Source organism: Sorex araneus, chromosome 11, assembly GCF_027595985.1.
Source record: "Sorex araneus isolate mSorAra2 chromosome 11, mSorAra2.pri, whole genome shotgun sequence".
NCBI lineage: Eukaryota > Metazoa > Chordata > Mammalia > Eulipotyphla > Soricidae > Sorex > Sorex araneus.
Genome location: NC_073312.1, coordinates 12,839,699 through 12,865,864, shown reverse-complemented (window position 1 = coordinate 12,865,864; position 26,166 = coordinate 12,839,699). Strand labels below are relative to the sequence as shown.

Sequence of the window (26,166 nt, the reverse complement as noted above, 5' to 3'; positions counted from 1 at the left end):
TTCTCCGTGGGAGTCCTCTTTTTTTTTCTTTTTTTCTTTTTGGGTTACACCCGGCGATGCACAGGGGTCACTCCTGGCTCTGCACTCAGGAATTACCCCTGGTGGTGCTCAGCGGACCATATGGGATGCTGGGAATCGAACCTGGGTCAGCCGCGTGCAAAGCAAACACCCTACCCGCTGTGCTATCGCTCCAGCCCCTGGGATTCGCTCTGGACTGAGTGTCCTGGGGGAATTGGTCAGTGGGAGACCAGCTGGTCCACTTTGAGGTTCGCTGTTTGCTGGGTTCTGTTTGTCTCTCGGCTGTCCCCAGCGGTACTCATGAAGCTCTACACTTGGGCACGGCTGCCAGCAGTATACAGGGCACCGTGGGTGCCAGGGGTCGAACCCGGGTTCTCTGCATCTCCAGGTTTGAGTGGTTTCTCCAGGCCTGAGTCATCTCAGCAGGCTAGTGAAACACGGATTAGCTGGAGGGAGAGATCTTGAATGTTTGGGACCCCAAGGGTGGGGAAAGATGTTCCTGATCCTTTGGGAAGATAGTTTTAAACTCTTCCCCGATAACTTGTACCGGTTATTGTGGGGGTGAGGAAGGGAGTCGGGGAGTGTCTAAATTTTATTCTCCATATTGTCTGCCATAGAAGCAGGGGGAGGGGAGAGACGGTGGAAAATGTACACTGGTGAAGGGATGGGTGTTTGATCCTTGTATGACTGGCACTCAAACATAAAAGTTTTGTAACTTTATTTTTTTTTCTTTTTGGGTCACACCCGGCGATGCACAGGGGTTACTCCTGGCTCTGCACTCAGGAATTACTCCTGTCGGTGCTCAGGGGACCATATGGGATGCTGGGATTTGAACCCGGGTCAGCCGCGTGCAAGGCAAACACCCTACCCGCTATGCTATCACTCCAGCCCCAAGTTTTGTAATTTTTTTAAAAAGTTAATAAAAAATAAATTTCATTCTCCGTGACCCGCTGAGCCCTGCGGTTCCTGTCCTGCACGGAGATGTGTGGTGGGGACACCAGCCTGTCTGGAACTCGGCCCTCGCTTTGTGACAGGCAGGCGGGCTGCACTTGAGTGGCACCGGACCTCAGGTGCGAAGCAAGCCTCAGCTCCGGGCCCACAGCTGCTCCGACCATCAGTGTCTATCTAGATTTTTTTTTTGAGGTAGGGACACACCCAGCGGTGTCCAGGGCTTACTCCCTGCTCTGCACTCAGGGATCACTCCTGGTGGGGCTCAGAACCATCTGCGGTGCTGGGGATCGAACCAGGGTCAGCCGCGTGCTAGAGCATACATGACTTGCATGCAGGAGCCTAAGCTCAGTCCTCAGCTCTACATGTTCTTCCTGCCCAAACCAGTAGGTATGACCCGAAAACAGAAGCAAAGTCCAAACTTTGAGCTTCCGTACTTCCCCCAAGAGTTCTAATTATGACACAAACACAAAAGACGTCAGCTGTGATTTAGATATGTCTGACTTTTGTTCCACTTTGGAGATACACAACGCCACTTAGGAAAGGTAGGACTTTTGATGCAATGGTCAGAATATAGTTATCAAGTGAAAGATACAAGCAAGATAAAAAAAAGTCCAAATTTAAGGATTTCTGGTCGCTACCTCTGAATGTGTGGAGATGTTTCTGTTGTTTTTTTGGTGGTTGGTGAGGGAGGTCACATCTTGCTGGACTAGCCCACCGTCCCCTAGGCTGTAGGTTTTGATGAGAAGAAAGCCCTTTGGCGAGGGACATCCATGCACCCCCCACAGCATAAGCAGTGACACTCTTGTCTGGTGTGGTGACCTTGCTAGAAGGCTCCAGAGAGAGAACACGTTGGCAGTCAGATCAGTACCAGAGGCAGGAGTGCCCAAAGGCACGTTCTAGTCAGGGTCCAGGACCACCGAGTCCCCCCCCACACCCCCCCCCACCTCATCTCTCCTGGGCCGTGAAGGAGCCGAAGGGCCGGGGACGGCCCTCGGGGGAAGCCACTGGGGCCCCTCGCCCCTGACTCTTGGCACTGCGGTCAGGAGCTCCGGTACTGGGGTCCTCAGCCTCCTGACCCCTTTCCAGAAAGGGCGGAGGGGTGCGGCGTGGCGAGGCTGCCGAGCGCCCTGCTGACGTGGCTCTCTGTCCCCCAGGGCGCCAGCATGGCCGCCAACCGCCTGCTGGGAGTCGTGTGCCTGGTCCTGGCGTGCCGAGGTGAGTGAGGCGGGTGGTGTGGGGCCGGGCTTGGGGGCTTCTTGCCTCTGCCCCTGCCTGCTTGTCAGGCGTCTCCACAGCAGCCTGCCGGGGGTCTGCCGGTCTCCCTCCACCGTGTCACCTCCCGTCTGACCCCCACCTCCTGCCTGACCCTTGCTTCCGTTCTGCAGGGGTTCGTACAGTGGTGCTGGGGGTCCCACCCAAAGCCTCAGACACGCTTCCCCGCCGAGCCACGCGCTGCCCCCTGGCCTGAAGCTTCCGGGAACCCCAGTGCTCTTAGGAGTGCAGACTGGGGCTGGAGCGATAGCGCAGCGGGTAGGGGGCAGGGCGTTTGCCTTGCACGTCGCCAACCTGGGTTCGATTCCCAGCTTCCCATATGGTGTCCTGAGCACCACTGGGAGTGATTCCTGAGTGCAGAGCCAGGAATAATCCCTGTGCATCTCCGGGTGTGACCCAAAAGGCAACAACAACAAGAACAACAACAAAAGAAACAACCAAGCAAAAAAAACCCTCTGCCTGGGTCACCCTTCCTCTCCCCTCGCCTCCCTGGGAAGCGTGCTGTCTGCCACAGCCCCGACACGAATGCTCCTGGCATCCCTTCCTAGCCCTGACGGGAGCCAGGCCTTCCCACAGAGCCCCCCTGAGCGCAGAGCACAGCTTCCTCCTTTGCCTGCGGCTCCGACCTCTGCCTGGCTGTGGCTCCACGTGACACTCACCTGCACCCCGGCAGCTGCCCCGTCACTGCTCTTTGGAGGAGTTCCCCACAGCCTCTCGTTCCTTCTGCTGCCCTATCCGGGCTTGCCTGGCGCCGGCCAGCCGGGCTTGGTTTGCTCTTTCCTTACTGGGCCACATGGGGTGGGGCACAGGTTCTAGTCCCAGTCTGCGGCTAAGGAGATACTCCTGGATCAGTGCTCAGGGGATGCTCCTGATTCAGTGCTCATGAGATGCTCCTGGTGGTCCAATGCTTGGCGGCCACTCCCTGTGCTGCTTGGGTCACCGGGATAGGACCCGGGGCTTTCTGTATTTCTGCCCCTCTGAGCGTCTCCCAGATATTCATGGTACCGAGCAGCACTTCGAGAGGGAATCCGGTTACTGTGCCAACCAGCAGCAAAGCCTCTCACTCAGAGGATCACAGATTCTCGGTGTTTATTTTTAGTTTTTCACCTCAGAAGGCCCCAATTTAAATATAGATGCTTGATAGAAGGGAAGCAGTGTTGGGGGATCATTCCCGAGGCCCATTGCCGGGGGGAGGGGCGCTGCCTGCGCAGGGCTTAAGGGGTCCCAGGGCCATTCCCGCAGGTCCCAGGTTACCGGGCAGGCCCTGGAGTGCTCGGGCCTCCAGTGCTCCTGCTGTCGCTCCGTGCCAGGTTTTGCCCTGATGCCTGCCCCACCTCCTCGCCCCTCCACCTGGTCAGATGCGATGTCATTGCCGTGTGCTCCCCCCGCTGCCACCTGTTCATCCTGTTCCCCACCCTGGCACCGGTTAGGACATCGCCCCCTCTGTCTCAGCCGTGCGTGGGTTTGTCTGCTGCTCCCCCTCTAGTGCCCACCTCGTGGCCTCTTCAGGAAGTGCACGTGAGCAGGGAGACCCTGGGGAAGATCTCGGCGGCCAGTAAGAGTGAGTGTTTCCTGTGGCCTGTGGCTTTCCCCTGGGGGGCGGGGGGATGGGGGGTGGGGGATCCCTCCCGTCCCTGCACCACCCTGTCTGTCTTCCTCTCACACCGTGGAGTCGATCTCTGGCCGACTCCATCCCTCTCCGCAGTGAAGCTCAGGAGAGGTCCCCTGGCCTGCACTTACCGGTCTGGTCAGCCAGAGGCCCCGCGTCCCTCCCCCCTTCCTCCCCGTCCTTTTCATCCTCCCATGCCCACGCCCGACATGCCCGCCGACTTCTCTCTCTGCAGAGCTGGAAAGCCCCTGGTCAGCTCCCCCTAGGACCTCCGCTGCTCTCTCTCCTGCTTCCTTGGGGTGAGGAGGAGGGCGCCCCCCCCGCCCCCCGTGCAGATGGCCTGGGTGTGGCTCCTGCCCCCAAACCTTCCCAGTTTAGGAACGCCGCTGAACTGCCCCATGCCCGGCTCACCTCATCGTCCCGTGGGAATGAAGTTCCTAAGCCCACCTGGGGCTGGGGGTGGGCAGGAGGCCTGAGAGCTGAGACCCAGTTTCTTTTCCTGGGGGTTGACCATGTTCCCCACTCGCCTTGCAGTGGTGATGGATGCTCTCAGAGCACTGCATGGGTTACCATGGTAACTGTGGATACGGCACCGGGTATTGGAGCGAGAGCCCAAGAAAGCTGGTAGAGAAGCACAGGGGTCTGTGTGCAGGGCCAGTGTGGAAAGCAAATAAATCCTCACACAAGGTATCACGGGGAGCGCCTGCTCTCGAGGAACAGCGCTGTCGGCGCTGTCGTGCCTGGAACTCTCAGGGACAGTGACTCATGTCCCAGTGTCCCTGCTCTGAGGCTCCCTAGTGCTGCTGACGTGATCAGACAGTCCAGCAAAGGACAGGCCTTCGGGGAGCTTTGTACCCAGGATGGACCTTGGCCCCTGGCCAAGACCTTCCCTGGGGTTCCAGGTTGCTTCATGCTCAGAGGACACCCCCATACCAGACCTCCACAAGGTCCTTTCTGCCTCCTGGAAACAGAGTGGCTGCCACCGCCCACTGGGCCTGCATCCCCTCCCCTCTAGTGATGCGGTGCTCGGTGGCTGCCGACTTCCTGTTCCTTCTGGACGGCTCCCACAGCGTCGGGAAGGGGAGCTTCGAGAGGTCCAAGCACTTTGCCCTCACGGTGTGTGACGCGCTGGATATCAGCTTCGAGAGGGTGAGTGCCAGTGGTGGCAGTGCAGGCTGCACGGGGGCCGGAAGCCCCGTGGGAGGGAGTTTTGGCTCCAGGCGGGCCCCTGGGGGCTGTTGGCCTCCCCGGCAGCTAGTCTCACTCCGCACAGCCCCTGCGTCTTCAAGCCCAGGGGACACAGGTGAAAAGTTCCAAAAGTCCCAGGAGGGCACTGGGTGGGCCCTGTGGCTCACACGACAGGCCCTTCACCAGTCAGAGTTGCTGGAGGGAAGCGATGGGCCACACCTGAGCGTCAGGCGCTCACCCACCTCCTGGAGGTCGGGATAGGGTGGGTGGGTGGGCGCAGAACCACAGATTTGGTTTCCCACTGAGGAGAGCTTCTTGTGATTGAGGACATAAGTAGTGGTGGGAAAGGAAAATCAACAGCAGGCCAAAAGTCTGAGAGCCTGGGAGAAGCCAGTGTCTTCCGTGAAGCCTGGCTCGCACCATGCTTGGCTGCGGAACATCACAGATTTCATGCCAAAATTTTTGGCAAATAAAAAAGGGGGGGAGGAATTGTGTGGTTGAAGTGATAGTACAGGAAGTAGGATGCTTGCTTTGCACACGGCCCACCTGGGTTTGATCGCTGACATCCCATATGGTCCCCTGAGCATCGCCAGGATTGATCCCTGAGTGCAGTGCCAGGAGTTTTAAGTCCTGAGCATCGCCAGGTGTGGCCCAAAAACCACAGATAAAAGTGTGAGGTTGCAGCCATTCTGTGAAATTTTTAAGAATGTTACTGATTCAAGCTGAGAGGATAGGGATTCTTTTTTTTTTTTTTCTTTTTTGGGTCACACCTGGCGATGCACAGGGGTTATTCCTGCCTCTGTCCTCAGTATTTACTCCTGGCAATGCTCAGGGGACCGTACAGGATGCTGGGAATCGAACCCGCGTTGGCTGCATGCAAGGCAAATGCCCTACCCACTGTGCTATCGCTCCAGCACCGAGAGTAGGGATTCTTGTAAGAGGATCACCCAATATGATCCCTTGAGCCCCACCAGAAGTGATTCCTGAGTCCAGAGCCAGAGGGACGAGATTGTCCATACCTAAGCACTGCCAGAGGTGGCCCAGTGAAAGCCCAAATAAATAACTAAAGAAAGCAGAACAAATGCAATGTCAAAAGTAAGGAGCAAACAGCAGGAATGCAGCTTCCTGCGGGATGGGAGGTGAAGTGTGTGTGTGTGTGTGTGTGTGTGTGCACGCATGTTTTTGTGTGTCTGGGTGTATGTATGTGCCTCCCAGAACTGCAGTGGGATTTGTCAGAGCTAAGAAGGGGCTTTCTGAAGGAAGGCAGGAGGCAAGCAGAGGGGCCCCTAGTACGAAGTGACTTTTCACGACACGCCCTTTATCATTCTCTGCATCTTCAGCCTTGTGAACTCACTCAGAAACCGAAGGTTTAGAAGGGCACAGGGTCTGGAAAGCCGTACTTATCTGAATTAGAAACTAGTGGCACACAGGTTGGAAGGAAGTGGTTTTCACGGTGACATTCCTGGGTTAATCCGAGGGAAGCCTGGAGGATTTGGGAGCAAAGGTGGCTGTTAAGGAGGGCCAGGCTCTCCCGGATGCTGCATTCTTCCGGAAGAGTGAGCACATTGCCCTGCACCTGGGGAAGGGAGTCGGGATGCTTCTCTTGAACTTCGGAGCAGAATCCCGCCTCTGGGCAGGAGCTACCCGGGCTCAGCCATGATGTCAGCCCCTCACAGTCACAGACCAGCAGAGGGTCTCGCCCCAGCCCCATCCTCCTCAAAGGACACGAGGCCCTGTGATGTTCCCCTGGACATTCCTGGAGGAAGAGCCAACAGACCACCCTGGAGACTTTGGTGTTGATGGGGTGAAGGTCCTGGCAGCGCCCAGGGGGCAGGTTAGAAGGGAGGCCTGGTCAGCCGTGACTGTTTCACAGAGAGGGAAGTGGGCTCAGAGAGGCCCAGGGACTGCAGGGCCACACGGTCACCTGAGGAGAGAGTCAAGTGACAGAACTGCGACTCAGAACAGCTCGAGAAGTCATTCCAGTGGGTCATCTGTGTCCCACATGTGGGTAGGCCTGGGGCCAGGATGAGGTGAGGACATGCGTGGTTGATTTCCCTGCTGCCATGGAGCAGGCGCACAATATGTGTGTGTGTGTGTGTGTGTGTGTGTGTGTGTGTGTTGGAAAGCTGATGTATGTTTGTGATTGTGTTGGGTGGATAGCTAATGTAATTATATGATTGTGTGTGTGTTGGACAGCTGGTGTGTGTGTGTGATTATGATTGTGAGTGTGGGGTGGACAGCTGGTGTGTGTGCGTGTTGGACAGCTGATGTGTGTTTATGATTGTGTTGGGTGGATAGCTCATGTAATTGTATGATTGTGTGTGTGTTGGACAGCTGGTGTGTGTGTGATTATGTGCGTGGGGGGCAGACAGCTGGTATGTATGTGTGTATGTGTGTGTGTGTTGGACAGCTGGTGTGTGTGTGATTATGATTGTGAGTGTGGGGTGGACAGCTGGTGTGTGTATGTTGGACAGCTGATGTGTGTTTGTGATTGTGTTCGGTGGATAGCTCATGTGATTGTATGATTGTATGTGTGCATTGGACAGCTGGTGTGTGTGTGATTATGTGTGTGGGGGCAGACAGCTGGTGTGTATGCATGTGTGTGTGTGATTGTGTGTTGGGCAGCTGGTGTGTATGTATGTATGATTGTGTGTGTGTTGGGCAGCTAGGGTGTGTTTGTGATTGTGTGGAGGGAGGACAGCTGGTGATTACAATTCGGCGAGGAGGCGTTGGGGTGGGCCTGCTTCTTCGCAGACAGTCAACAGAAGATTAAAGGCGACTGTGCTGCCCCCAAACCACCAATTAAATGGGATGCCTTAACCACTAAGTTAAGTCCGGTCTCCCTGGCTTTGTTTGAAGCTGCATCCTTCCTGTTTCGCCCCCCAACAGACCCTGCTGTCCGTCTCCAGGGAGTTCTTGGTTTATTCATTTATTTATTTTTAGCAAGGTTATTTATTCACAAGCCCCAATAAAGAGAGAGGGGTCAAGCGATGGTACAGCAGCGAGGCTGCATCCCGCGCTCCGTCCTCGAGCCCAGGGTCCCTGGAGCCTCGAGCATCAGCAGTGTGGTCCGGGGAGTCCCCTAGGCAACACCACATCCTCTTGTTCTTAACCAGCCAACCGAGAACTGACCACCAGCCCCTGGGCTTTCTGAGGACAACCACCCAGGATTCCTCCCCGCACCCCCACCAAATCAGTCAACCAATAAAAGGTCACTTAGTGAGGAAAACGCCTTCCTACCCACACACTTTCTATCTCCCCAGTCCCTTTATAAGCTTTCTTGAATATCCAAATATCATTCCAAAACTGTCAGGAAAAGATAAGCCGTGAGGTTAAATATACACATTTTATTTTCTACTTTAAAATATATCGAAGCTGGGGCTGGAGTGATAGATAGCACAGCGGGTAGGGCGTTTGCCTTGCACACGGCCGACCCGGGTTCGATTCCCAGCATCCTGTATGGTTCACTGAGCATGGCCAGGGGTAATTCCTGAGTACAGCGCCAGGAGTGACCCCTGAGCATCGCTGGGTGTGACCCAAAAAGAAAAAAATATATATCAAAGCTGATTTAATTTAAAAACGCTTTAATGTCTCAAAGCATCGTGAGCTACATGGTCAGCTGCGTCTGAGGCAAGCGCCTCCCCGCCCCCGCCCCAGCCCTTGCTACCCAGGTAGATCTTCCCTCCAGGTGCGCCCCAGTCTTAGGAATCTTCTTTCAGGGAGACGGGGGCATGCTGAGTCCTGGCGTTAGCTAAGTGGGCCGACAACGTTGGGCGGGGTCAGGCTCTGTCTTCACCTCCTCCTAGGCACGCAGGCGACCGGCCCACTCTCTGGCCTCTCCCGCTGCAGGTCCGCGTCGGGGCGCTCCAGTTCAGCTCGGCACCACACCTGGAGTTCCCCCTGGACTCGTTCTCCAGCCGGCAGCAGGTGAAGGCCAGGATCAAGAGGATGGTTTTCAAGTACGTACGATCAGAGACGGTGCCGGAGAGAAGAAGCTCGCTGTTCTAAAGAGCCCACTGCGAAGGGGGCGGTGGGCTGCAGGGGACTCTGGGGGCTGCTCCCAACACCCCCCCACCAGTCCCCTGGGAGAGGGGGCGTCAAGAGGGACTCCCCACTCCTGGCCGCATCCCGCAGCGGAACCAGGATGCTGTCCCAGGTGGAATGTGAACGCGAGTCACTCTGTCTTGTGCCCTGGCCTTTTCCTTGGGAAAAGAGCTGGGGAGGGTCAAGATGGGGGGAAGCGCCTCCAGGGCTGGCAGGAGCAGGGGGGCCTTTCCCAGCACCGTCCCTGGTGACGCCTGCAGCCCTGGACACTTCCCCAGTTCCCCGTACTTCACGGCGCCTCCTTTCTGTGGCCCTGGAGATCCCCCGGGTTCCGGAGAGAGTTTGGTCACTTCTCTGTGTCAGAGTAGCCGCTCGACCCGGCAACTTCGAGAGTAGTGAAAACGTGCCAGTGCCAACACCCGTGTGCCGACATTCAGGGTCAGCCGCACATAACTAACTCACGTCCAGCAAAGAGAAGGAGGCACGTCCGTGCAGCAGAATATGCTCTGCGTCCATGAGGTAGCAAGATGACACGACTCGGGTCACACCACGCATAGACTTAAAAAATACGGCAAAAAGCAGGTGCCAGAGATCCTGCGTCGTGTCATTTCATGTACGTGGAGTCGCTGGCACCAGGTAGCTCTATGGAGACGTTAAGTGGATTCACACTGGCACTGCAGTTTGTGTTCACTGAGCCACAGGTAGTGTGAGCCACCAGTGGCCCACGGTGTCGGCGTCAATCATGTCGGCGTCAATCATGTCGGCGTCTTTGGGGCGGGCCTGCTTCTAGCCTGAAGTGTCATTGTTGAGATGTCGAAAATGGTTTGGACTGACGCAGGGGTGGGGGTTGCACACATCTGTGAGGGTGCTGAGAATCGTCTAGTTGAGAGCTCTAAATATGCCCATTGTGGCCGACGGATCACACGTGAGTGCTATACCCATTTTATTACCGTAAAACAGTGTTGTGCCCTTCGAGGCGCACTCACATTTGCAGAAGAATAAGCTGCCCCTCCAGCAGAGTTTAGGACTGAAGGTCAGAAACCGAAATGGACTCAAATGGCTCCATCCCGTTCTCAGAGCAAACGGGGCCAATCACCTGGCAGCTATCCCGGTTCCTTGGTTTTGTTTGGGGGCCACACCCCATGGTGCTCCGGGGCCACTCCTGCCTCCGGGTTCAGGAGTCACCTTTGGCAGTGCTTGGGGGACCATAGGCTAGGCCAGGAATGGAACCGGGGTTCGTTGAGCGAGGAAAGAGCCTTTTTTTAAAAAAAAAAAAAAAAAACATAAAAAAAACCCCGTACTTCCCAGCCCCTCCAATCCCTGTATTCCTGAGTGGAAGAATCCAAGGGTGAGAAGTGGCCTGTGACTTGACTGGCACTCACAGGGACCCCATTGTTCATCCAGTCAGCACCGCCCCCTCCACCCCCCACAAAACTCTGTCCTCGGCCACTCGTCCCAGACCTCCTGTCCCTCCTGAAGAATTGAGCCTCTTCTCAGAGCTGGGCTGCAAATCAGAGCTCGGACTTGAAGGCAGTTTGACGGTGTAGGATTCTAGAATCTCATGAGCAATGGGCCAGACGAGCCCCCAGAAGGAGAAACGGCTCTCCAGGGGTCCCAGGTGTGGTCAGCTCTGCTTCGGGACCGTGTCTGGTTCGCTCTGTGGCTCCTAGGATACCCGTCAGGGACCAGGACCAGGCCAGGGAGCACCTCTGAGGGGTTGGGGCAGTTGAGGTGCGGGGCCAGTGGGGACACTTGACAAGAGGACGCTGTCGTTCATCAGAGCAACCCGAGGTTGGCGGGCAGGGGGATTCCCCAGGGCCCTTGGACCCTTCCCTGCAGTAAAGCTAGAAGTGCCGGCGGGAGGAGGAGGTCTCTCGTCCCTACCCCAGACCTGGCACAGTTGCTTCTTGAGGTCAAGATCATGTCTTCAGGGCTAAAGCCCACTCGGAGAGCAGCCCTGTGGCCACTTGGCACTGAGAATCCGCAAAACGGTTAGGATGGAGTCTGCACCCCTCCAGTTACGTGCAGTGAAAGCAAGGCCAGCAGTTGGTTCTAGAGACTGCGAGCGCGGGGCCGGGGCCTTTATTAGCCTCAGTCACGCTGCCCCAGTCCTATGGGCATGTGGGATCCCATCGGTGCTGTTAACAGATACGCTTGTATTTAAAGAAACGGGGTGCACATTAGCACCGCTTACCTTTTGCACAGCCTTTCACAGCTGCCTCGGGCTGCTTGCACAGTCCTGGGACCTGTGCCTCTGGTCTCTAGAGCAGATAGAACTGCAAAGCGTTTTGCTCTTTTCCCCCACTTATTACAGTCTGGTAGGTATTTTTCCACGAAGCTGTATTTTGGGTTTGTTCTGGGGCCATGCCCGACAGTGCTCAGGGCTTACTCCTTGCTCTGCACTCGTCGCTCTGGGGACCCTGTGGGATGCTGGGGATTGAACCTGGGTCGGCCGCATGCAAGCGCACTCCCTGATGTACTCTCCCTCCGGCTATATTTTTTATGTTAATCCTTTGTTGGGGCTGGAGCGATAGCACAGCGGTTGGGCATTCGTCTTTCACGTGGCCGACCTGAGTTCGATTCTTCCACCCCTCTTGGAGAGCCCGGCAAGCTACTGAGAGTATCGAGCCCATGTGGCAGAGCCTGGCAAGCTGCCCATGCGTATTGGATATGCCAAAAACAGTAACAATAAGTCTCTCAATGAGAGACGTTACTGGTGCCCGCTCGAACAGATCAATGAGCAATGGGATGACAGTGACAGTGAATCCTTTGTAGTGGATATAGAGTAATCCAATGAATCGAACTATATCACCAAGGAACCAGTCCTTAAAGGGTACATACAGGTTGAGAGGTTGAGTTCAGGAATTTTGTCTTTTGCTTAAAAAAAAAAAAGCAAAACAAAACAAAAAACCGATAAGCTCTACCCATGGCACCTGTGCTTGGGAGAGGAGTCTGACTGGGCGTAGGAGAGAGGACTAGAGCCAGCAGCTGGGACGGGACAGGACCCTGGCACCTGCTTCGATGCAGCACCCCAGCCGGCAACTGAGAGGTGGGCTGCAGAGCCCCGAGGCTGTGAATGATTGTGCCCACTCATAAGCCCGGGCCGAGCTCTTGTGGATTCTCACCGTCTCAGTGGCTCACTCTCCCCACACCCCAGGAGACAATGACCATCCACGGCCACAGGGAACCACATTATCACCTCAAGCCTCGTCCTCACTGAGGCTTCGAGATTGGCCGGAGTCTTCGAGCTCTCCTTCAGCTTCCCCTCGGGGGTTCGGGGTCCCTGACGCTGTCTTCTCTGTTTCCTTTTCCCCGGGGGAGCTCAGAGGAGGCCGCACGGAGACGGGGCTGGCCCTGAAGTACCTTCTTCGGAAAGGCTTCCCAGGGGGCAGAAATGCCTCCGTGCCCCAGATCCTCGTCATCGTCACCGATGGCCGTTCCCAGGGCCAGGTGGCCCTGCCAGCCAAGCAGCTGAAGGAAAGGGGTGTCTCTGTGTTTGCCGTGGGGGTCCGCTTCCCGAGGTAAGACTCGCAGGCGCGGGGGGGGGGGTCGTGGGGGGCTGGGCAGCGAGCTTGGGGATCGGCCTTTTGCCCACTTGGCCATATTATTATTGCTGGGGGCCCCACGTCTGATGCGTGAAGATTTGCGTTGTCATGAGCCTGTGTTCTTGGTTGCGGGCCCCTGAATTGCGTGCATGTGGGCAAAAATGAAAATGCACGGGTCCTTTGACTGCACAGGAGGGAGGACGTGTCGCAGGGGGTCCCCCAGAAGTCAGAGCGTTCGAGGCTGTTTGCCTTCATGACAAAACATGACCCGAAGCAGGGAGTGGGAGACCAAGACCAAGAGAAGCTCCTGGAAGCAGTCACTGACCCAGCAGACGAGAGAACCCGGTTGGGCCATGGCACTCGTTGCTTCCGGTTGGGTTGGTTTTGGGGGCCGTGCCCAGCGGTGCGCAGGGCTGACTCCTGGCTCTGGCCTTAGGGATCACCCCTAGCCATTCTTGGGGGACTGTACATGGTGCTGGGGATGGAATCCAGGTCAGCCACACGCAAAGCAAGTGCCTTAACCCCTGTCCTCTCTTTCCTCTCTCCGGCCCCTCTTGCCTGCTCATGTTCTCGGCACTTGCCTCGTGCCGGAGTCAGGACAGCCGGGGTGGCGGGCAGGCACGGGGCCTTTGCTCTGCTTTAGACAACCCCTGCTTGGAGGGCACCAGACACCAGTGTCAGATCAGAGCGGCCTGGGTGGCAGATGCCCCCAACGAGGCCCCCCAGGCTCCCTGACCCTCTCACAAAAGGCCTGGATGCACTGGGCCTGTGCTTCTCAGAGTGTGTTCCCGGCGCCACCAGCAGGATAGCCGCTGGGGCCTTGGAGAAATGCAAGTTGAATTTTTTTTTTTTAATTTAAAAATAAAACATTCAACTCGTGAAATGCTACAAGGAGTCCCTTATAGAATTTTTTTTAATTTTTAATTTTATAAGGTAGTTCACAATATTTGATTATATTTAATATTCACACACCAATCCCACCACCACGACACCTCCCCACCACCATATTTGGGGTGTTTCCATCCCAAGCCCCAAGCCCTACCCCAAAGCACAATCGAAATAATATATTTTGTATTGTTGAATGCAAGTTGAATTTGCATGGGATCCAGAGCTTGGGTCGGCTGTCCCGGCCCCGTCACTCCGATGCCCACCGGTGTGAATCTCAAAGTCTCGAGGCTAGCGCCACTTTCGCTCTTTATCTCTTCCCCTCTGGAGGGTTCTGGGCACTGACTGAGCCCCAGGGCCCCCCAGGAGCTGTTAAGAAAACTTTTGCCGGGCCAGGAGGATTGAGAATGGAGGCAGGAATGGAGCCAGTCACCCCCGGGTGCTGGGCACTGTCCGAGGTCCTGGAAGGAAGGTTCGTTCTTCTGGTTCTGAGGAGAACCTTACCTGATGGAATCCTAGAAACAAATGGTGTTTCCATCCCGCTGACAGAGACCGCTGCATTGCAACGCCTGTTTGACGAAGAGGCTTTCCAAGGCATTCTGCCCTGTCTTAAGTAGAAGACCCAGAGAGCTCAGTGGGCTGAAGTACCTACTTAGGCCTGCAGGGGGCGCAGCTGTGACACCCCCCCCCTCCCCATACACACACCCAAAGCATGGCAGCCCCTGGACAAAAACAAGGATCCCAGCTTCACTTAAGCCTTTCTCACGCCCTAAGGTCAATATGCCAGGCATGTTTGTTTGCTTTTTGTCTCCCAAGCAGTGCTCAAAGGTCCTGGGCACGTCCAGCTGTACTCGGCCAGGCCGCAGGGCCCAGTGCTCAGAGGTGCGGTGATGCCTGACTCAGCAGTGCTGGACCCTCCAGCATGATACCCAGAGATGGGGGGGGTGCAGGGGGCTTGTGGGGAGCAGCCTGGTGCCGGGCACCCAGCCTGGGCTTCACACACTCAGGCAACGCTCACTGGCCTTGTAAGCTTTGTAAGATTTTTCTAGTTAATGTTGTTCGTGATGCATTTGGTATCGGCATTCAATATCCCAGCCCCAGTCCCACCACCACGCTGACCTTCCCTCCAGCCACCCCTCCAACCTGCCTCCCTAGCAGGCCCCAAATAATTTGTTTTATATTGCTTGTTACCACTAACTGGCTAATGGAATGATTTAAAAAAGAAAATACCTCAGAAAAAGAAAATTGGTGAAAACTGTTGTATCTCATCATGGGGACATTAGGTCCTTGCCTGAGGGTTTATTGAGCTGTTGTTGCTAGTTGAGCCTTCTGAGTTACTGTTTTTATTGAGCTTCACTGGCCTCTACGTTACATTCCCATCCAGTCTGGTGTGCAGATCTAACTGGGACGTTAGTACTGTAGAATTTGGAGCAGTTGCGTGGCTGAGTTTCCTGCTGTGCACTACAGAAAATCCAGAATATTTAACTGGGCAGTGAGTTTCCATGCCGGTGGTTGCCAGGGCTTCTGGAAGTACGGAGTCGGGTGGGGAAGGTTGTCCATCCGGACTCCAAGGAAGTCCTGAGTTTTCAGAAAAAACAAAACAAAACACACTGTACCTGAGGTTTTCGGCAATTTGCCATCTCTGTAGAGCTCAGGTGTGCAGGGGTGGGGTCCTGCCAGCATGTAGGCATGGCGGCAGCTGTTGGGTGTGAGTGTGACCCGCCCCCCTCCCGAGATAGCCCAGAGGTCTCCCCGGGGACCCGTGTATCTGAGAGATCTCCGAGGCTAGTTGATCTCTTTCGATGTTTAATCACGAGTCTCAGAGCTTTATGACACTCGCCGTGGTGCCCCGGGGGTGCCAGCCCATCCTCCCTGGCATGGCCCCGCTGACCCTGGCGCTCTGGGCCCTCTGTGGGCACGTCTCTGCCCTTCCTTCCTCACTGTGTCTGTGGGCACGGCCCCCGCCACTGTCTCCTGACCACTTTCCTTCGCGTCCTCTTGGCTTTTCTTCTCGTAGGGGCAGTGACAGAACGACAGAGCTGTTAGGACCAGGGTTGGGGTGGGTGACAGCCGGCCCGCGGGGGTTCTGCGTCGAGGCTCTCCAGAGGGGTGGTTTCGGGGTCTTGGCAGGCAGGTGGTCCATTTCTCGGACTCATGCTTCGTGCTCTGGGCAGAGGCTGCCACTGAGTGGCCCCGGGACCCCGGGGGTGGGGGGTAGTCAGGGGCGGTGCTGGGTGGGCACAAGCAGACAAGCCCTCGCCCTTCTCTGCGGGCGGCCCCAGGTGGCAGGAGCTGCACGCCCTGGCCAGCGAGCCCAGGGAGTGGTACGTGCTCATGGCGGAGCAGGCCCCGGACGCCACCAACGGTCTCCTCAGCACCCTCGGCCACTCCGGCGTCTGCGCGGCCGCCAGCCCAGGTAGGCTCGGGCGGGCAGGGGCACTGCAGGGTGGGCGGCGGGTCCCAGAGGCAGGAGCGAGCTGGCAGGATGAGGGGCGCGGGGACACCCTGAGCCGGTCCAGGAAGCAGCTGGGACATCGCCCCTCTCCCCTGCTCGGTCAGCCGAGGTCAGCGCAGGCAGCTTCGGGGAGTCCGACCCCGCCTCTCTCTCTCGGGGAATCGCGCTCTGTGGGCAGGGCCTGGTGGCTCCCCGTCTCCTCTGCCTCCCACCCCCGCAGACTGCACCGTGCAGCCTCACCCCTGTGAACGGCGGACGCTGGAGACCGTGCAGGAGCACGCCGGCCATGCCCCGTGCTGGCGAGGGTCCCGGGGCCCCGCGGGCGGAGTGCTGGCCGCACACTGCCCCTTCTTCAGGTTTGTTCACGGGGTCTTGGGTGAGAGCCTGACCGGGAGAGAGGGGACTCAGGGACAAGAGGCGTGGGGGGCGGGGGGGAGCATGGAGCAGCATCTCACCCTCCAAGCCCAGCCCCGCCAGGAGATGGAGCCTGCAGCCTCTGAAGGTCACTGTGGGTGGCACCAGGCTCATGGACGCCACCCAGGAGCGGACCCAGAATGTCAGCGTGCAGCTGGCCCCAGGGTCAGGGCGCGGCTGGGTTGCACGCCCACTTGGGCTGCAGGGTGAGGTGTGACGCACACCGGCGGTACAGATGGAAGGGGTAGCAAGTTTGGGGCAACGGGCTGGGACTGCGGTACGGGGGGAGGTCTGGCCCACAGGCTCCAGCAACACCGGTGGAGACCCCCGGGGGTCGCTGGAGAGAAGAGGGACCAGAGGTGGAGAAGGAAAGCCCAGGACCTGGGGTGACAGAGCCAGAGTCTGTGTGACCTCCGCTGCCCTCCCGAGACAGGCAGAAGGGAAACTGGCCCCCAAGCTCAGGGTTTGAACAGAGACGCCTCCGACTCCTGACCTGAGAGCCGACTTACGTTATTATCATATTTTTATGATAATCTCGGGGCCGAGGGTGTTGAAATAGTCCCTCCAATATACGCAGGACAGATGGGCCAGGATGTGGTAGAGAGCAGGCCCCGGGTTCGACCCCCAGCACAAGCATGGCCTTCCTAGCATTGCCTGTTGTAGGTCTGGTTGGCCCCTGAGTCCCACTGGCGGGGGGTGATCTTTATTTATTTTTAACTGAGATCCTGGCTGGGAGATAGTGCAGTGGTCAGGCACCTGCCAATCATGCATCACCCCGGGTTCAATCCCCGGCACTGCATGGCACCCTGAGCATCTCCGGGTGTACCCTGGTGGCCCAGGGCATCCCTGCCACTTGAGGGACTGAATCCATAGCCAGAGAACTGAGCCTCAGGGCCCTCTGAGCATTTCTTGAGATCCCCCTCAAAGGTTGGGCGGCCCCCCTAAATGTCTCTTTGGGAGGGCCACAGGAGGTGGTGTCTGGGGTCTCCGCCTGGTTCTGTGTCTGGGGGTTGCTCCAGGCGGTTCTGTGGTCCCGGGAGCTTGAACATGGACAAGAATTTGTCTCTTTCCCTTCTGGAGCCGGGGCGCTTGGGGCCACTCTCACTGGCACCCAGGGACTGCTCCTGGCTCTGTGCTCAGGGGGTCACTCTGCTCAGCGGACCGGAGGTGGTGCCAGGGATTGGGTCCAGGGGAGCCCCCTGCCAGGCCAGCCCCCTGGCCCCTGCTTGGTCTCTCTCGCCTAAGAGTTTGCTCCTGGGCCTGCCTCTGCACTGGGCCCGGGAGCCGCTTTCCCTCCTAGCTGTGCCCCTCCTGCTCAACTCTGCCCCCTGTTGCTTGTCCCCATGCTGCGCAGCTGGAAGAAAGTGTTCTTGGCCCACCCCGCCACCTGCTACAGGACCACCTGCCCAGGTAACAGTCCGCCGCCGGCGCTCTGCTCTCCTGCCCGCGGGATCCAAGCTGGTTTCTCTGGGCGTTTGCACCCCGGGAATTCGGGCAGAAAAAAGTACTATTCAATAGCACCAAAGTTGCCCCTGAGGCTATGGAGCTCTTTCTAGGTGTGGATCCAGGGGGCCAGCTCAGCAGCTGTGGGTGGCTCCGGTACCCTACACCTGCTTCCCAGCGCCAACCCCCGCCCCTCCCGCCCCCCACCCTGCTTCGAGCACCATGAGGGAGGCGATCTGAAACCACAGGCAGCGTGGTCCCTTCTCTCAGGCTGCAGGGGGGAGCTGGGTGGAAAGCCAGGGGGGTGGGGGCCCTGGGAGGTGGGGGTTCTCCTCCCCCACCCCCTACCCGGGGCCCTCCCTTTCATTTCACCCTCATCTCTCCTGTGGCCTTTTGGGGTGAGGACCCCGGGCCTGGGGCCCCATCAAACCTTCATTTCCTCTCTAAAGGGTCCTAGCTCGAAATAGGAGGGGGTGGGGGTGTGCAGGGCTTGGACCTCCGACTCGGGCAGCACCCAGCCCGTCCCTCAGGTTCACGAGAGATCCTGAGCCCACCCCCCCCACCCCCCCCCACCTCTGCCCCCCCCCCCGCTCTTCACAGCAGGGGTCGCTGAGTTTCCAGGCTTCCCGGGAGGGAGGCAGGGGGGCCTGAGGGACTCGTGTCTCTGGCCCCGGGGGCTGCTGTGCCGGGCGGGTGATGGGCGTCTCTCTGCCAGGCCCCTGCGACTCGCAGCCCTGCCGGAACGGAGGCACGTGTGTTCCAGAAGGCCGGGAGGGCTACCGCTGCCTGTGCCCGCCGCCCTTCGACGGGGCGGCCACCTGCGGTACGTCGGTGTGTGGGGGCCGGGAGGGGAGGGTCCCGGTAAAAAGAAGAATCAGGACCCTCAGGCCTGTGTGACTTGTTAAAGTAAGAATTATAACAATAGGCTTTATATTATTATATAATAGGTTTTATACTATTGTTAATAATATAAATTTTTACTATATATGTATAAATATATCCTTCTTGGGGCTGGACCGATAGCACAGCGGTAGGGCATTTGCCTTAAACGTGGCCGACCCAGTTTCGATTCCTTCATCCCTCTTGGAGAGCCCGGCAAGCTACTGAGAGTGTCTCGCCTGCATGGCAGAAACTGGCAAGCTACCTGTGGCGTATTCAATATGCCAAAAAACAGTAACAACAAGTCTCACAATGGAGACGTTACTGGTGCCCGCTCGAGCAAATCTATGTGCAACGGGATGACAGAGTGACAGAGAGACAGAATACCCTTCTTACCTATAGGGTTTTGGAAACTCGAGATAAAAAATCTTATGCATTAAGTGCTCAACCTAGTTGCTTAATAACTCTTTGTTTTGGGGGAGGGCGGAGAGAGGCAAGGGAGGGGATGGTAGGGTCACCCCTGGCCATACTCAGGGGCTACTCCCAGCTCTGTGCGTTGGGGTGGGGGTGGGGAGGTCTGTACCTGGCAGTGCCTGGGACAGAGTCTGGACCTCTCACATACTCCGGCCTGCCCAGCTTTTTCTGGCCTTGGTAACTTTTTTTGTTTTGTTTTGGGGCCATCCCCTGCAATGCCCAGGGGTCACTCCTGTGTTCAGGAACTCCTCCGCGCAGTGCTCAGGGGACTAGATGGGATGCAGGGGATCGAACCTGGGCTAGCCGTGTGCAGCGCGAGTGCCCCTGCCCACCGTACTGTCATTCAGCCGCCTGCAAGGCAAGTGCCCACCCCCCATGGACTCTCTCCTGACCCCTTTGCAATTTTTATAAGAAGGCACAGGGGTGGGGTGGGGAGCAAGCTCGCAGGGCTGGAGCACGGGTTTGATCCTCTGCTCCCCTTGGCCTCCTGAGCTAGGCTGGAGATAGCCCTGGTGGTTACAAACCTCCCCAAATGAGTCATACTGGAGGGGCAGTTCAGCCGGGTACGGTGCTTGCCTAGCGTGTGGGCCAACCCGGGTTCAATACTCGGCACCACGTATGGTTCTGGAGCCCTGCATGAGTGATCCCTTGCACAGAGCCAGGAGTCTGCCCCGAGCACTGCCGGGTGTGGCCCCCAAACCATGAAGCCCTTAGTGGAGACCCTGGCGAGGCAGGGCCCTGGGGCCACAGGGGGAAGTGGGGGGGGGGGGTGTGCATATCCTCCGGAGGCCGTGGGAGTGCTGGGCGCGCCCAGCGACTGGCCCCCGTGATCCCCGCAGCCCCGACGCTGAGCCTGGACTGCAGAACCGACGTGCTCTTCCTGCTGGCCAGCTCCGCGGGCACCACGCTGGACGGCTTCCTGCGGGCCAAGGCCTTCGTGAAGCGCTTCGTGCAGGCGGCGCTGAGCGACGAGGCGCAGGCGCGCGTGGGCGTGGCCCAGTACAGCGGGGAGCTGGCGCTGGCCGTGCCCGTGGGCGAGTACCGGGACGTGGCCGACCTGCTCGGGAGCCTCGACGCGCTGCCCTTCCGCGGCGGCGCCACGCTCACGGGCCGCGCCCTGCGCGAGGCGGCCGAGCGCGGCTTCGGCAGCGCGGGCGCGGCGGGCCGGGACCGCCCCCGCCGGGCGCTGGTCCTGCTCACCGAGGCGCGCTCCCAGGACGAGGTGGCCGGCGCCGCGCGCCACGCCAGGGCCCGGGAGCTGCTGCTGCTGGCGCTGGGCAGCGAGGCGCTGCGGGCGGAGCTGGAGGAGATCACGGGCAGCCCCAAGCAGGTGATGGTCTACGCCGGCCCCCAGGACCTGTTCCACAAAATCCCGGAGCTGCAGACGAAACTCTGCAGCCGGCTGCAGCCAGGTAAAGACCCCCCAGGGGGCAGCGCCACCCTGCCCTGGGGCCCTCTTTGGACACCACCAAGTAACCAGAGCTCCAGCCTGCAGGCTGCTGCCTGCCCCGTGCTGAGTAACTCATGAGTGCCCGGGTCTGTAAACCAGAACTTGAAATGACAGAAGGTGTCTGCAAGGCTGGAGAAAAGGCCCGTAGTGGGGCTGGAGTGATAGCATGCGGCCGACCCGGGTTCGACTCCCAGCATCCCATGAGGTCCCCCAGCACTGCCGGGAGTAATTCCTGAGCGCAAAGCCAGGAGTGACCCCTGTGCATCGCCGGGTATGACCCAAAAAAGCCAAAAAAAAAAAAAAAAAAAAGGCCAGCGGTGTGCACGCCGCCTGCAGAATGAACTCGGAGCAGGCACTCGCAGTAGTGCTGGGGGCGCGCTGTTTGCTGCTGCTGCTGCTGCTGCTGCTGCTGCTGATGGTGTTAACGGGCCACAGAAGAGCAGGGTCAGCTCTGTGTTTGTTCACAGAATGTGTTCCCAGCACACAGGCACTCGCGCACGCGTACACACACACGAACAAGCATTTCCTGAACATAACCCCTGTCAAGATCTTACCTAGGGCTGTGCGGCACGTTTCTCCTGAGCATCCTTATCTAGGAAGCTGGTTTCCTGGCCCACCAGCAGAGGGCGCTGGAGAACACTGTCCCTAAGACTGGGCGTGGGCCGTGGACTGTGGTGGGGTGGTGATCACTGAAACATCCCTGAAGGGGGTCCCCAGTCTCTCCTGGGAGGGGTGGTTGGGAGCCACATCTGCCCTGGCAGCCCAGATGTTAACCAGAGGCAAGAAGGGCCACCTGGTCTGGCTTCCCCTCTACACCCACCGAGGAGCACCCTCTGGGCAAGAAAACACTTTGCAGCCAGAGGCAGAACACAGGGCTACTATGCTTGCCCTGCTCGCCACTGCTGGGCCCCCAGCACCCACATCATCCCCAAGTACCTCTAGGAGTGATCTCTGAGAGTTGCCCCACCCCCCCAAAAGAAAATCCAATATAAAATTGTTTAAAAGGGGGCCGAGCAATAGTACAGCAGGGTAGGGCATTTGCCTTGTACACTGCAGACCCAGGTTCAATCCCCGGCATCCCATATGGTCCCCTGAGCACAGCCAGGAGTGATTCCTGAGTGCAGAGCATCGTCAGGTGTGACCTCAAAAATTTAAAAAAAAAAAAAGTTGTTTACGATTTACAGGGACGAAGGGAAACTTCGTAAAGTCCCTACGCCTTCCCCCCTCAGTACTTCTCTTATAACATATAACATGCAGTTGGACAGGTAATGAGCTGGCATGGGTAAATATCACACAGCCAGCAGGAAGGGGAGAGAAGCGATTTGCTTAAAAAAAAAAAAAAACTTTTTTATTTTTTATTTTTGTCTTTTATTACCACTTGAGGTCCAGGCTTGTTAACGATGATTTCACGTGTGCATGATTCCAACACCACACCCATCACCAGTGAACCCGGGAATGGGCTGGTGCCCTGGGAAGGGAGGGAGCAGCGCCCGTTTTGCTGGCCCTTGGTTGGGTGGGCGCCAGGCAGACCGTCCCCCCCGGCCCTCGTCTGTTCCCGCAGGCTGCCAGACGCAGGCCCTGGACCTGGTCTTCCTGCTGGACGCCTCCGCCGCGGTGGGGCCCGAGCACTTTGCCAGGGTGCTGAGCTTCGTGAGGGGCGGCACGCAGCAGTTCGAGGTCAACCCCGACGTGACGCAGGTGGGCCTGGTGGCCTACGGCAGCCGCGTGCAGACGGTCTTCGCGCTGGACACGCACGCGAGCCGGGCGGCCGTGCTGCGCGCCGTCAGCCAGGCGCCCTACCTGGGGGGCGCGGGCTCGGCGGGCGCCGCGCTGCTGCACGTGCACGACAAGGTGATGACTGTCCAGCGGGGCGCCCGGCCCGGGGTCCCCAAGGTGGTGGTGCTGCTCACGGGCGGCCGGGCGGCCGAGGACGCCACCGTCCCCGCCCGGAGGCTGCGGAACAACGGGGTCTCCGTGTTGGTGGTGGGCGTGGGGCCCGTGCTGGGGGACGCGCTGCGGAGGCTGGCGGGACCCCGCGACGCCCTCATCCACGCGGCGGCCTACTCGGACCTGCGGCGCCACCAGGATGCGCTCGTGGAGTGGTTGTGCGCGGGTGAGTACCCCGGGGCCTCGCCCCATCATCCCGGGGACCCACCCTGGCAGCCCCTCCCCCCACCAACACGCCCCCTGTTCCCAAATCCTCTGGGTTAGCGCCCAGCTCCCCCGGGTCCCCTGCAAAGCCTTCCCCGCTTGGCATTCGGGGTGCAGAGAGTGGAAGATAAGCTGATACCAGCTTCTAGGTATCAGTTTATAAAAATAAACTTCTGGAGAGTTTATTTTTATTTTTATTTATGTTTTTGCTTTTTGGGTCACACCTGGCAATGCACAGGGGTTACTCCTGGCTCTGCACTTAGGAATCAGCCCTGGCGGTGCTCAGGGGACCATATGGGATGCTGGGAATCGAACCCGGGTCGGCCACGTGCAAGGCAAATGCCCTACCCGCTGAAGTATCGCTCCAGCCCCTGGAGGGTTTCTTTTTATTGTGCCGTTGGTTTTAATTTGGGGGTGGGGGTGGCACACCAGGCCGCAATCGTGGGAACCCGTGGTGCTGAGAATAGAACCCACGAGTCCTGTGGCCAGGGCGTGGGCTCCAGCCCTCAGCCACTGCTTACATGGGCGACAGGACACCCACAGACCCCCAAGGGACTGGGGCCCCCAAGTGGACACTGGCCCAGATAGAGCCGGGCGGGGGGGAGGACCCCCAACCGCCTCCTCCTGGAAGAAAAGGCGGCTGTAAAAGCTGTAAAGGCCGGTGGCCGGGGCGCGGGAGCTGGCTCACGGACTCTGGCATTCTCTGCATGTCAGCGTATTGTATGACTGTAACACAGGCACGAAACTCTGTAACTGCACCCTCACGATGATTCATTAATTTTAAAAAAAATTTTAAAAAAAGGAAACCCAGGGGGCTGGAGTGATAGCACAGCGGGTAGGGCGTTTGCCTTGCACGCGGCCGACCCGGGTTCGAATCCCAGCATCCCATATGGTCCCCCGAGCACCGCCAGGAGTAATTCCTGAGTGCATGAGCCAGGAGTGACCCCTGTGCATCGCTGGGTGTGACCCAAAAAAAAGCAAAAAAAAAAAAAAAAAAAAAAAAAAAGGAAACCCAGGCTCCGTCCTAGGTACCACCTGACCCCTTGGGCACCGCCACAAGTGACCCCTAAGCACGGCCAGGTGTGACCCAAAGGACAAAAACAGATACAAAATCCAGAGCGTGGCTGTTGCAATGGGATCAGTAAGCGTCCCCCACAGGGCGGGGGTGTGCAGGGCCGGGGGCACGGGGGCGGGGCTCTGAGTCCCCGCAGGCAGCACCACCCTCCTCCCGGGGCCTCCCCTCAGAGTCGGTCTGGGTGCCCTGTCTTCCCCGCAGAAGCCAAGCGGCCGGTGGACCTGTGCCGCCCCAGCCCCTGCATGAACGAGGGCGCCTGCATCCTGCAGCTTGGCAGCTACCGGTGCGAGTGCCGCCCGGGCTGGGAGGGCCCCCACTGCGAGAACCGTGAGTGGCAGTCGCCGGGGTCCGGGCGCTGGGCAGAGAGAGGGCTGTGTGAGAGTGTGTGTGTGTGTGTGTGTGTGTGTGTGTGTGTGAGAGAGAGAGAGAGAGATAGAAAGAGAGAGAGAGAGAGAGAGAGAGAGAGAGAGAGAGGTATCTCCCTAGGCGCTGGGAAAAGAGAGGACTGTGTACGAGAGTGTGTGAATGTGAGAGTGTAAGAGAGTGTGTGTGTGTGTGTGTGTGTATGTGCATGGTGTCTCCTTGGGCGCTGGGCAGAGAGAGGGCTGTGTGAGTGTGTGTGTGTGTGAGATAGAGTGTGTGTGTGTATTGATCCCTGGGCTCTGGGCAGAGAAAGGGTTGTGTGAGTGTATGTGTGTGTGAGAGAGAGTGTGTGTATATGAGAGAGAGAGAGTATGTGAGAGAGAGAGAGTGTGTGTGTGTGTGGTGTCTCCTGAGTGCTAGGCAGAGAGAGGGCTGTGTATGTATGTGTTTTTTTTGTGTGTCTGTGTGTGTTTGGCCTCTCCTTGGGCGCTGAGCAGCGAGAGGGCTGTGTGTGTGTGTGTGTGTGCGCGTGTGCGTGTGTGCACTCGGAGTCTCCCCCAGTGGAAGGACTCACGCAGCCGTGGGCCGTGCGCGCAGGAGAGGCCGTGTGGGTGTGGGGTGCAGTCCCCCCACAGTGACTCTTCCAGCTCTGCCCCCATGGAGCTGCCGGGCTAGTGGGGGGCACACAGGGACCGAGAGCAGAATGCCGTGTGCTGGGTGGTGGGTCACAGCACGGTGGAGAAGGGGGATGGGGCACTGGGGGCATCCCAAGTCCCCCCACCCCGGCAGTGGCTGGGAAGACCAGAATGAGGAGAGAGGGAGCGAGGGTACAGCCGGCTGGGGGTGGGGGGCACCCGGCGGGGGTTCTCTGAGCTTTTCTGCTGTGGGCGGACAGGAAGGAGAGTTTGCTGCTGAGCTGGGCCAGGGAAGAGATGGGGAGAGGGAGCCCTGAGGGTGGGCCGTGTCGAGGAATTTAGGGGTCAGCCGCAACCCCAAGATGATCCCCACGGAGGTTTGAGTTTCCCAGTCACTTCCCCACCAGCCCACTGGCACCGGGAGCCTTCTGTAGGCGGGGGGGGGGGCTCCGTGGGGGGGTCAGGACGCCTGCCTCCCCCCAACTGGCACCCTTGTCTGGCTGGTGGAGGGAGCCCCTGGCCAGGCGGGGCCTGGGGACGAGCCCACTGACCCTCAGCGTCTGCTTCTTCCCCAGGGGCCTTGAGAGGCGACGCCCCCCAAGCACGGGGTCCCCGCCCGGTGCCAGCAGGAGGGCAGCGGCTGGAGCCGGCGTCGCAGCATCAATCCCGGCGGCCTGGGAACCCTGGGCCCTGACAGGGCCTGGCCCGGCGCCCTGGCCTTCTCGGCGCTGCCTGAGGACAAGCGAGCAGTGACCACAGAGCTAAGCCTCTGCAGAGGAGGACACCGGAGCCCCTGGGGCACCTCCAGCCACTGTCTGGGTCCGCTGGAGAACTGGAGGAACTGCAGCTGTTCATGCTGCAGCTCACGCTGAGCGGGGTGACGGGGCAGCAGCATCTGGACAGACAACGCGGCCCGATCCCAGCCTCTCCCCAGCGGCCTGCCGGGCCCGAGGTACTTGCTACTTGCTTTCCGTTCAGAAGTGGGGAGACTAGGAGAGGCCCCCCCCCCCGACCCCAGCCCGCTGGATACTGGGGGAGGGGCAGCGTGCAGACAGCTGTGCTCTGGGCACCTCCCTGCCAGGGGGTTGTGGCGGCACAGCGAGTGGCACCCCCCGGGGGCCGAGAGAGGAAGGATTCTTACACGCCACTGAAATAAAGGCTGCGGGGCTCGCGGTGCTGAGCAGGGCGTGCGCTGTCTCGCTTCCGTTCTGGGGTCCTGCCGCGACCCTCCCCAGGCTCCGGGTGGCCTTCTGGCCCGACAGGAGGATTTTGTGTCCATTTGGCAAAGTGGTGTTTCTGGCCCCGTTTCTGGCAA

At 58.7% G+C, this 26,166-nt stretch overlaps 1 protein-coding gene across 1 annotated transcript; it reads left to right on the top strand.

The window, feature by feature from the left end:
• Positions 1 to 1,289: 1,289 nt before the first annotated feature.
• On the top strand, positions 1,290 to 26,166 carry VWA2 (von Willebrand factor A domain containing 2). Its single transcript, XM_055119157.1, has 14 exons — positions 1,290 to 1,352; positions 2,124 to 2,184; positions 3,728 to 3,802; positions 4,866 to 4,999; positions 8,888 to 8,997; positions 12,409 to 12,603; positions 15,795 to 15,928; positions 16,188 to 16,323; positions 17,736 to 17,791; positions 18,540 to 18,647; positions 20,017 to 20,589; positions 22,189 to 22,740; positions 24,055 to 24,180; positions 25,427 to 26,166. The coding sequence occupies exons 1-14, from the start codon at positions 1,290 to 1,292 to the stop codon at positions 25,543 to 25,545; spliced, it is 2,442 nt and encodes an 813-aa protein (XP_054975132.1). The 3' UTR covers positions 25,546 to 26,166.

Excerpts from the sequence above, each read along its gene's own strand:
- VWA2 (XM_055119157.1), top strand. The coding sequence starts at position 1,290 with ATGACTTGCATGCAGGAGCCTAAGCTCAGTCCTCAGCTCTACATGTTC. Across the intron at positions 15,929-16,187 it reads CTGCGCGGCCGCCAGCCCAG|ACTGCACCGTGCAGCCTCAC; the intron begins GTAGGCTCGGGC and ends CCACCCCCGCAG. Across the intron at positions 24,181-25,426 it reads GGGCCCCCACTGCGAGAACC|GGGCCTTGAGAGGCGACGCC; the intron begins GTGAGTGGCAGT and ends CTTCTTCCCCAG.